Source organism: Zingiber officinale, chromosome 4A, assembly GCF_018446385.1.
Source record: "Zingiber officinale cultivar Zhangliang chromosome 4A, Zo_v1.1, whole genome shotgun sequence".
NCBI lineage: Eukaryota > Viridiplantae > Streptophyta > Magnoliopsida > Zingiberales > Zingiberaceae > Zingiber > Zingiber officinale.
This window is the reverse complement of record NC_055992.1, coordinates 29,154,748-29,166,979: the sequence shown is the minus strand read 5'-3', so window position 1 is coordinate 29,166,979 and position 12,232 is coordinate 29,154,748. Positions and strand designations below refer to the sequence as shown.

Below are 12,232 nucleotides of genomic sequence, written 5' to 3'. Positions count from 1 at the left end.
CAAGGTACAAGTAAAATATACTTGGACATATGTTAGAATCATAGAATGGATGCATGTGTAGAGGTGTTGATTGGATTTGTGGATGATTGTAGCATTAGGCGAATACGCTCGCCCCTAGCGCCCCCGCCAATCCGTCCCAGGACCAACACGGAGAAGGTAAATCACGGGTGGCTACTAGCCTTTGGAATAGTGACTAGCACATAAGAAAGTTATTTACCTCGGCTTTACCGAGATTCGAACCCCAGACCTTATTATGACAATACCTCATGTGCTAGCCACTAAATTCATCCGAGGGGACTGAATTTGTGGATGATGGAGGAAGCAAAAGTGGAGCGAAAGCCTATGTTAGATAAGTGACGGCAGAGACATTTGTGATACAAAGGAGCTAGAGGAATAGATGGAAGGATCTGCAAGACATGTCGGCATAAGAATGATCACTTGATCGAAGGAAGAAGACTAGTGGAGAAGGATAACTTCGATATTATGTTATTTATAAAAAGAAGTATTTTTCCAGTATATGTGCAAGTTTTATTAATTATATAAATTGCGAGTAAAGCATCATTGAGAAAATAGTAATACCAAACAAATTAATTCTCCAAGCCTTGGTCCATCATATCCTCAATTATAGATGTGTTAATTTGATGGTTAATCAAACATCTCAGCAAACTCCAAATGATTACAATGTAACGGTTTGGATATACCTTAGTGAGCACTTCCTAATTTCTTATGATCGCCAATAAAAATTCTTCATGGAATCAGTCAACTCTAAATTTAATCAGTTCCAACAACAGGATATGATTAAAAAATAAATGACAGCTTTTACTCTTTATTTTGTCAATTTAGGCCAATCAAAAAGGGACCTAATTAGATGGGCCACCTGGTTAGCCATAATGGGCCTTTAAAGCATGGGTTTTGGTCTCAATTGGGTTGGAATATTAACCCAATAAACGCCATTGTAAATGCACATGGATTCTACGTTGTATTGTTTATCTGACGCGTATAATGAGGAAAGTCACAGCTATTGCTGCTGTATCTCAGAACACCTCGCACCAGAATCTACACCTGCTTCTGTGTAATGACCACTTTCCATCTCATCCTTTCCCTTTCTTTTGACCTAGAATTCGGTATGACTCCTTAAAATTTGATCCAGAAGGCTTCTGGAGATCCTCATGGCATCCTCCCACTCGAACAACGACGGCACCGATCAGGTATTTCTCCATAAAGTCAGTTGCAAATGATTAGTTGGAATACTCTCTTTCTTACTATTTCCTTTACCAATCCCAAGAATTAGGGGCGATAAAGATGTCTTCTTTTTCAAGACTAAATAGAAAAAAAAAACAAAACAGGACCAACATAGGGTTTCTAAAATTAAATATCAAGAAAATAGAAAGAATTTAAAGAGAATAAGAGGAATACTTTTATTTCTCGTTTTGGTTATCTCATGAGATTACAAAGATGCCTATTTATAGGCCTTTTGAGAAGTAATGAAAAGACACCTCTATTTAATATGGTAACAGACTTTAATAATCACAAATGTACCAAAAAACCAAAAGTTGTCTTATCATGAAAGAGTAACCCAAAAGCCAATGGTCACTTTTGAATGTGATCATCCATTGTATAACACATCCCCCTTAGATGTCTATCGTATAAAGAATATGCTAGGCAAAACAAAGTCGAACAAAAAAAAACCTACTGAAGGAAAAAGAGTACATCCTTCCTTATACATGTATTTTGATATTGCACCCCCATGTTTAAGTCATCACTTAATATCTTTAGGATGCCACATTCTAATCTTATGAATCAATTTCACAAATACTATAGTTGGTAATGCTTTTGTGAATAAATCTACAAGATTCTTACTTGATTGAATTTTCTGTATGTCAATATCTCCACTTTGTAGTAGATCATGCGTGAAAAAATAATTTTGGGGTTGATATATTTCGTCTTATCACCTTTAATGTATCCACCTTTTAATTGGGCTATGCAAGCTGTATTATCTTCATAACGTATCGATGGAGTCTTCTTGTTTATTAATAAATTGCATGATTCTTGAGTATGATAAGTCATTGACCTCAACCACATGCAATCACGACTTAGCTCATGGAGTGCAATTATTTCAGCATGATTTGATGGAGTAGCAGGTATAGTATGTTTCATAGATCTCCAAGATATCGTTGGTCCACCATATGTGAATATATAACCTAATTGAGACCTGGCTTTGTGTAGATCAGATAAGTATCCTGCATCTGCATACCCAATTAATTTTGTGTTTGACTCATGAGGATAACATAGATCCATATCAATCGTTCCTCATAGATATAGAAAAATATGTTTAATTCCGTTCCAATGCCTTCTGGTTAAAGCAGAGCTATATCTTACTAATAAATTTATAACAAAAGCACTATTAGGTCAAGTATTATTAGTAAGATACATTAAAACACCAATTGTAGTTAAGTATGACATTTCAGGACCAAGACTCTTCTCATTATCATCCTGAGGACAGAAAGGATTCTTTTGTATAGCAAGTGACTGAACAACCATTGGGTTGGTTAATGGGATGAGTTATCCATATTAAATCATTTAAAAACTTTTTTAGTATAAATTGATTCATGGATAAAAATCTCGTTCTTTAAATACTCAAACTACACCGAGATAAAATTTTGTTTTACCATGATCTTTCACTTCAAATTCTCTCTTTAAATAATTTATTGCATTTGAGATCTCTTCAGGAGTGCCAGTAATATTTAAATCATCAACATATACAATGATTATCACAAAAACCATATCTGGATCTTTTTATAAAAACTTATGGACAACTATGGTTATTTATATAACCCTCTTTTAACAAATATTCACTAAGATGATAGTACCACATACGCCTATATTGTTTTAAACCATACAAAGATCTTTGTAATCTAATAGAAAATAATTCTCACGAATTGCATGCTTCTGACATCTTTAGTCCTCGTGGGACTTTCGGTCATTATCTAGTGCACCATATAAATATGCTGTAATGACATCCATCATCTGCATATGAAGTGTTCTCTATGTTACTAAACCAATAAGATAACGAAAAGTAATAACATCCATTACAGGATAATATGTCTCTTTATAGTCAATCCTAGGTCTTTGCGAAAAACGTTGTGCAACTAGTTGAGCTTTGTATCGTACAATCTCATTTTTCTCATTTCTTTTTCATACAAATAACCATTTATATCCTATTGGTTTAACACCAATGGGCTCCAAAACCTCACATTTTGAGAGAGATGTTAGTTCTGTCTGAATTGCTTCCTTCCATTTTGGCCAATCCCTTCATGATTGGCATTCCTTTAAAGTCGTGGGTTCAAAGTCCTCATTCAGAATATCAATTGTCACATTGTAAGTAAATATATCATCAATATTTGCATTTGTTTTTGTTCGATCCCATGTTCTTATTGTAGAAATGTAATTTATCGTTATTTCTTGATTATTTCTTTCAACTTCTTTGGGAAGTTTTTCTTCTTGAATCGAATTATTTCCTTTTTCCTATACAGTCAATTTTCACATTTATTCCTCTTTTCTTTCGAGGGTTTTATCCTTCGAACTCATTGGTCTTCCACGCTTTAGGCATGGTTTAGATTCATTTGTTAGGAGGGGTCTTTCAGAGACATCAATTCTGATAGGAGCATTTTCTACTAGAATATGTGATTTTGTTAGTCGTTTGGGATTTTAGAAATTATCTGGCAATTGATTTGCAATGTGTTGCAAATGAATGATCTGTTGAACTTCTAGTTCACATTGTTTTGTGCAAGGATCAAGATGACATAAGGATTGATTACTCTAGGTAAGCCTTTTTCTAACTTTCCTTTCCTTTCCTTTTCTTTCCTGGTATTAGCTCCCCCTAAAGTTGGAAAAAATGTCTCATCAAGCCAATAATTAAGAAATCTAATGTAAAAACATCTCCCGTCATGAGCTCAAGACATTTGATAATGGAAGGAGAATCATAACCAACATAATACCTAATTTCCTTTGAGGCCCCATTTTTGTTCTATGAGGGGAAGTAATAGGGACATGAACTACACATCCAAAAGTGCATAAATGAGAGATATTAGGTTCTCGTCCAGAGACCAATTGTAAAGGGGAAAAGGCTTGAGAACTAGTGCGTTGGATGCAAACTAATGTTGCTGCATGTAAGATTGCATGCCCCCAAGCATGAACGAGAAGCTTGGATTTCGTAAGTAATGGTCTCGCTATCAATTGAAGGCTTCTAATAAATGACTTTGCTAGGCCATTTTCAGTATGAACATAAGCTACAAGATGTTTAACCTTTATACTAATAGACATGCAATAGTCATTAAATGCTTGAGAAGTAAATTCTCTAGCATTATCAAGGCGGATTGTTTTAATGGGATAATTAGGAAATTGTGCTCATAATCAAATTATTTAAGCAAGTAATCTTGAAAATGCCAAGTTCTGATGTGATAATAAGCACACATATGACTATTTTGTAGATGCATCTATTAAAACCACAAAATATTTGAACGGTCCTCATGGTGGGTGAATTGGCCCACATATATCGCCATGTATCCGATTCAAAAATTCAAGTGATTCAATTCCAATTTTACTTGGCGATGGTTTTATTATCAATTTGCCTTGATAACATGCATTACATGTGAATTCATTAGATTGAAGAATCTTCAAGTTCTTCAATAGATGTCTGGAAGAATATTCCATGATTCGTCGCATCGTTACATATCCAACACGACACTATTATGCCATAAAAGGAATTCATTTTGACTAGTAAACTTTTGATTTACTATGACATTTATTTCAATCAGTTTAATATATGTATAATAAAGACCAGAAGAGAATATAGTCAGTCATTCCAAAACTTATTTCTATCCCATTTTAACATTAGCACTGCATAAATACTCATTATTTCCCATATTGGTTTTTTCAATATGATAGTCATTAAGACGAATATCTTTGAAACTTGATAAATTTTGATGGGACTGGGGTGAAAATAATGCATTATTGATCAAGAAATTAGTCCCTTTAGGTAGTAAAATGTTTGCTTTGCTGGAGCCTTCGATTAGGGTTATACTACCGGATATAGTAGTCACATTTTGCTTTTTCATAATAAGATGAGAGAAATATCTTTTGTTTTGGAGAATTGTATGTGTAGTTGCACTGTCTACGAGACAGAGATCCTCATCTTCGATCTTTGATCCAAGTTAAGATGCAATAATATCCATGGGTCTTCAAAAAATAAATAAATAAACGAACAAACAATAAACATGAAAGTCACCAACTTCTGGTGGTTTGTATGTCCACCACTATCATTACGGTAAACATTCTAACCACCACCACACCCTCGACCATGACTATTTCCACGGCCTCATCCACGTCCAGAATTGTTGCGAGTTGTCACATTCACTTCAGGGAATGAAATAGAGCCAATTGGATGAGATCCATGATTTTTTTTTAATAACTTATTATTTTGTTCCGCCACAAGTAAACAAAAAATCAGTTCTAAGTACTTTTTAAAACCTTTTTCTAGATATTGTTGCTACATGAGCATATTCGAGGGACAAAAAGTGGAGTGTTTCTCTGACATATTGCAATCAATAATATCCATGGGCCTTCAAAAAATAAATAAATAAACGAACAAACTATAAACATGAAAGTCACCAACTTTTGGTGGTTTGTATGTCCACCACTATCATTACGGTAAACATTCTAGCCACGACCACATCCTCAACCATGACTATTTCCATGTCCTCATCCACATCCAGAATTGTTGTGAGTTGTCCATTCATTCAAGGAATGGAATAGAGCCAGTTGGATGAGATCCATGATTTTTTTAAATAACTTATTATTTTGTTCTGCCACAAGTAAACAAAAAATCAGTTCTGAGTACTTTTTAAAACCTTTTTCTCGATATTGTTGCTATAGGAGCATATTCGAGGAACAAAAAGTGGAGTGTTTCTCTAACATATTGCAATCAATAATGTTCTCATATAGTTTTAATTGAGAACTAATTTTGAAAATGGCTGAATTGTATTGACTAACTAATTTAAAATCTTGGAATCTCAAATGAATCCAATTATAATGAGCTTTAGGGAGTATTACCATTTTTTGGTGTTAAACCTTTCCTCCAAACTTTTCCATAATTCGAGTGGATCTTTCACTTTCAAATACTCGATTTTCAAATCTTCGTGGAGGTGGTGACTTAGAAAAATCATTGCCTTGACTTGATTTTGTAGAGTCTATTTATTATTTTCTTTAATTGTTTCTCCGAGTCCATTTGCATTCAAATGGATTTCAGCATCAAGGATCCATGACAAGTAATTTTTTCCCGAAATGTCAAGAGCCATAAACTCAAAGTTCGGTGAGATTTGCCATATTACTATCACATAAGCACAAAAAATAAATTAGAAAATAATTTATACAAATGTTACTAAAATATATTATCAGTGGCAATAAGTATGCTAAAAAGTTCTTAAACAAATTGACACACAAGATGCCTAAAAGAATCATAAGGAGCAGCAACACAATATGATTAGCACATTTCCACTATTCCATGTAAATTTCAAGAATGTAATTAGTGAGACAAATTAGGGAATTGATTATTAATTGCTAAAAAAATGTGAGAACTGAGAAAGATGATCTGGTGAGAAATAAAATCATCATGACCTCAAAGAATTTCTAGTGCTCGAATTACATATGTTACCAAAATTAATACGCATAGCAGGATTATTTTTTTAGATAATTGCAAGACATCAATGGGCAAGGCAATGATTTACTTACAACCTGTGATTGTTGAAGATGATCTTGATGTTAAGCTTGTATAAAAATTCAAGCAAAACTTGTGATGATAACTTAAACTAAAATATCAAGAAAATAGAAAGAATTTAAAGAGAATAAGAGAAGAATAATTTTATCTCTCTCTTTGATTATCACATGAGATTACAAAGAGGCCTATTTTTAGGCCTTTTGAGAAGTAATGAAAATGATACCTCTATTTAACATGGTAACCCAAACTTTAATCATCACAAATGTACCCAAAAGCCAAAAGTTACCATATCATGAAAGAGTAACCCAAAACTCAATGGTCACTTTTGAATGTGATCATCCATTCAAAAGGTCTTTAGACATCCACAGTAAATGCATATCATTTATAACCGTTTCCTTTTTGTTCCATTCATTTTTTTCGTCCGTTCGCAATTAGTGTGCAACATAATTGTTGCAAATTGATTTTTGGTAACCAATTCATGGAATGGGGATATGGACAGCTATTCATTCGTAAATTAATTTTTCGAGTGGAGGAGAAAATGTCGAAAACTATTCAAGTTATGAAAGATTGGTCTAATTAAAGCGTTAACTCGAGTATACATAAATATTAAATTTTGTGGGATCACTAAGGGCATAAATTCCCGAGATTGAGCTGTGATAGGAAGAATAAAATTAATTAATTAATTAAAACCAACCATCCATTGCATGAGAACCAAGGCAACAAATGCAACCTTTTTTTTTATCTCCATCTCATCAAATTCCATTTTTATATATATTGCATCTCGTAAAATCCCATGCACGTGCAAGGCATATAAAAAATGCTGCCTTTCTATGCATTTCTTGTATGTCGAGGCACATTTTTTTGTGTTAAAGAGACGTTGGTACATTAACACAAATCACATGGATGCAATTTATAGAGGTCACAGGTTCGAGTCTCGGAAATAACCTCTTGCAAAGCAAGGTAAGGCTATGTACAATAGGCCGGGACATGCATTTGTGGGAGCTTCGTGCACCGTTCTACCCTTTACATGAACGCAATTTCTATTGTGCCTTAGACTTAGAGATTGTGAACTACATCTTGGAAAGATGCAACTACAACAATGTGGACATGGCATCTTGGTGATTGCATTCGTTTGTCTACCAAACAAGTTGTAATAAAAACAACAAATTCAAGATGGTCATGCATTGGGTGGTCAATCCTAAGATGCATAAATCAATTGAAATATTTTTTTTTTTTTCAAAACATGACACATCCTTTAATTTTTGTATATTTTCACTCTTAGAAGTAGTAACCCTATAAATTAATCTCCACTCTCTTGCTCAAATCACTCAATTCTCAAGTTGCAATTTCTCCCCTTAAGTCCTTTCCCTTTCCCTCTCTTCTCTAAAGAGTTCCAAGGTTTTAAAAGTTTGTCGAACCCCAAAATTTAGAGTGTTCCTATTTTGAGTCAAAGGTGTTTGTATATTGAGAGATGATTGTCAATCAATCGCAAATACATAGTGGAATAATATTGTGTTAAGTTATAAACCTACCAGAAGGGGCGAAGGGGTGTGTCAACATTTGAAGATGTGATTTGGCAACTGACAATGTTAAGTTAGTGATCGAAAAAACTAAGTGGGTGATAACAATACTAAGAAGGGTGCCTCAATTACCTAAAGATATGTCTCGATAACCCAAAGAGTGTGTCGAGAATTTTAAAGGAGACTTGATCCATGTCACCATATTGACACTCCACTAGTTCTAGCTGTCGACTTATCTACAGGCTCATTAACGAAGTTGTTGAACCCAAGGTTCAAAACCTCGAGCCGTGCCGAAGTTTTAGTCTTTGATCAGAACGATATTGTTTCAATATCGTGTTGATGTTTCGATGTATGGTGTTGATAATAGATTGAAGTTGAAGAAGAAAGGAGATGAAGCATAGGAAGGAGTATGTGCTGAGAGAAGGTTTTAAATTTTATACCATGTTGGATGAATTAGTCGAAACATATTATTCTGGTAAATTACCGAAACTCAATACTACTTGGCATATACAATGTCTCCTTGCTTTGCTTCATCTCCTTTCTCTTTTAACCTCCAATTTGTCATTGACACTATGCATCGAAGTGCTGGCATGATACTGGAATAGTATCTTTTTGGTCAAAGACCGAAACTAGGACACAATTCGAGATTTTGAATCTTGGTGTCGAGAGGTATTCAATTTCAGTGATTTACTGGAATGATATGTTTCAATTGACACAGTATGAGATTTTAAACCATGGTTGGAATAACATCAATAATGAAGAACAATGAGATTTTTTCTGTTAAGGGTATGTTCATACTATTTCTCAATTTTCCATTCTTTATTTGCTTGCTGAAGTAATGAAGACGTGATTTTCTCAAATTCTTGGAGTCGTTGACATGGTTCTTATCCTTTCATTGTTCTGCTAAATGTATGCAAGACTTATCACTACAATTTTCAATTGATTAACTAGTGTTATGGTTAGAATTAGAGTAGTCTAGCTTGGTCATCTGTTGACCATATAATAAATTGTTTGTGTTCGAGTGAGTATTAGTTAGACAGGTCACTGAATGAATGGGACATGACCATTAATGAATCATTAACCTAGATGATCTTCTGGTTGTCTATTTGCAATGTATCACTTCATGAGTAAATTATGCCATCATCCAAATTCAAACTTTTGGTGTTGTTTCCTTGGCTTAATTTCATCATTTTTATGGTGGGAAAATGTACAATGAGCCAGTTTGTTAATTGTTTGCATTAGTTACTTTTTAGTTCTCCATATATATAACAAGGCTGGCATTTAATGTTTGTAATCCATTTTGGATTTTTTTTTACTCTGTTTGTAATAGTCGGTTAGCAAATGTTTGTTTTTAAGAATTATGACACTAAACTTGCAATCCCTTGTATTTCTATTTGTTTTTCAGATGTTCTATGAATTAGTTTCCATCATGTTTACTATATGTTGTTGCAATTGTTGTTTATTCTGTAATAATTAAACTTGTGTTTTGCTAGGTTCTGATTCAAGAATATGGGTCTACAAGAGTTTTAACTTTGAACAGACCTCGGCAGTTAAATGCTCTCTCTTTTCCAATGGTGTGTCAATACGTCATTGGTCATTTATGTTATACCCATATCAGTGAATAACTGTTATTATGAGTTGGTATCAAGGATTTCATAAGTTCATAATGTTCATAACTGCAAATGGAAAACTAGTTTACAACCTTTTTCTGTTCAAACATTTTCTCTTTTGCCATTGTTTTTTGCTACATTCCTTTTCAAAGTCTAAATACATTTGCTTTCTAAATGCCATATAGTTATGTTTTTAATATCATTCTCCTGATTCTGCACAAGGCATGTGTCATCCAGTATGCTGAGTTGGTAACACGTGCTACAGAAAAGAGAAATTAATGCCAGCGTTCTATTTTTCTAATGCCACCTTTTCTTGGATGAAGGTTCTAATGAATTTTTTAGATAAAAAGTTGTTTTTTTAGTTTCAAGAATTAATTGAAAAGAAAACCAACAGTTGTAATGGTTCACAGAGATAATTTTTATGGATGTATTACCTTTGATTGTTATGCATAGCATAGCTCTGCCCATCATGAGGAGGTTGATTACTCTGGTTAGGGAGGATGGTAGAATACAAAAAGTTTAATGTTATTTCTAAATTCAAATGAGGTTTTATTGTGCTTTAAGACTTGCATGATATTTCCCTTCATTACATATGATGCAACTATTGATTGTCTGATGGCCAGATTATGGAACTCCTGAAGAAATTTGTTGCTTATGAGAAGGATCCTAACGTCAAATTATTAATACTTAAGGTACCTATTAAATCATGAAATTCTATAAATTTAATTGAATTCACTATCATTGGTTTCATTGCATTTATATTTCTCTAGTTCCTTTTGTTCATATGAATATAGCATTTTCACTTGCTTTTATACTGTGGAACATGTTAACATCCATTTGATGTCAATTACTGATATGATATCCAGTATATTGTGAACTTCAAAATGCAAATAATATTGAAATATGGCTCATTAAAATTTTTTCACTAAAAGAAAGTTTTGATTAGGGATCTATATAATTTTATATTTTTTTCCCCATTGAATGTTTCTAGAGGTGCACTAAATGATTGAAGGGGTAAAGAGGGCAAATCTCCCCTTGGACTTTTGATCCCTAGGTAGTAAGTAGTTTATTGGACTCTTAAATCCCATTATCACCATAGTTTAAAATTTTGAACTATATTGAAGTTTCAGTTTATGACAAGAATGATATGGTTTTGGTACTTTTTGAAATATAAAATATATTAGTTAAAAATATTATTATAATATTTGATTATTATAAATATTTATTATTAGGTTAAACTAATATTTTAAAAATTAGAATTGAGTAAAAATTATTTTAGAATTAATTAAAGGCTAAACGTAGTAATTAGGATCAAGAAAATTATAAAAAAAGTAATAATTAGTATTTTTTTAATACCTTGATTATCAAAAAATTAAAAAAAAAAAATGAAGCTAGGTCATGTGCAATGCAGATGACGGATTTGCTCCACACTACACCACAAGAGAGGACAGATGCACGCACACAATTAATGATAATGTGGTTCCCCCATGGAACACATGGGAATAGGAGGCCACACAATGCACATGAGGTGTAGTGTGACGTTTTGTTGGTTCCTTTGCACTTCACTTGCATGCAGCGAGTCATACTGAAGCACATATTTGTTACATAAGATAGTGCACTCCACCTAACATGCCATGCAAGACAAAAATTCCATCAACAAGTTCTGTGGAAGTGGTCAACAGGTAAATTTCAACCGAAGTGGTGCTACCCCATGATTAAACAAGTTTGGATGAACTAGTGCCTTAAACTGTTGTGATTTGGATTGTCCAAGTGATCTAAGGGCCATAATCAAAGAAGAATAGGTTCATCCCAAGAAGCAACTCAATCAAACGGGTGGACTGAATTTATAGTAAGCAACAATCCCTCACCATCTAGTTGCAACCTTTTTCCTCCTTGCACATGAAGCATTAGCAACTAGATTTGCGACTCTGCTGACCTTGTCATTAGGGTGGACCGTTGGATCTTCTGCAATGCAAATCACAACAAAATAGCAAAGGATCTCATTGTTATCATAGAGGAAATTTGCTACATCCCTATTGCACACCAATGGTGGGGGTGGAATAACCCTTAAGGAAAGTAACTATGCTTTGAGATCAATTATTGGGATGAGTTGGCAAGCCATCATTCCAACCCATTGCTAACTAATTTTCCAATGCAATATCTTCAACAAATGCCCTCTTGTACCCAAGATGTCTAGATGATATATTAGCCTACTGAACACTTTCGTGGATGCTTAGATAAGATGTAATCTCAAAGTTGTCCTGAATTGTGGCTATCATGATAGAAAGTTAGTACAAGAAGAAAGAATCATATATCATTAGCAATTA

At 33.7% G+C, this 12,232-nt stretch overlaps 1 protein-coding gene across 2 annotated transcripts in view; it reads left to right on the top strand.

Moving 5' to 3' along the window:
* The first annotated feature begins 967 nt into the window (after positions 1 to 967).
* Positions 968 to 12,232, top strand: part of LOC121969767 (3-hydroxyisobutyryl-CoA hydrolase 1-like) — a 39,158-nt gene continuing 27,893 nt past the window's right edge. The window contains exons 1-4 of one of the 2 annotated variants that reach the window (XM_042520004.1): positions 968 to 1,072; positions 1,151 to 1,208; positions 9,789 to 9,869; positions 10,529 to 10,597. In XM_042520004.1, coding sequence (XP_042375938.1) covers positions 1,170 to 1,208; positions 9,789 to 9,869; positions 10,529 to 10,597 — 189 coding nt within the window. In that variant the 5' untranslated portion in view covers positions 968 to 1,072; positions 1,151 to 1,169. The remainder of the gene's footprint in view (positions 1,073 to 1,150; positions 1,209 to 9,788; positions 9,870 to 10,528; positions 10,598 to 12,232) is intronic. The other variant, XM_042520003.1, reaches the window with a different exon arrangement.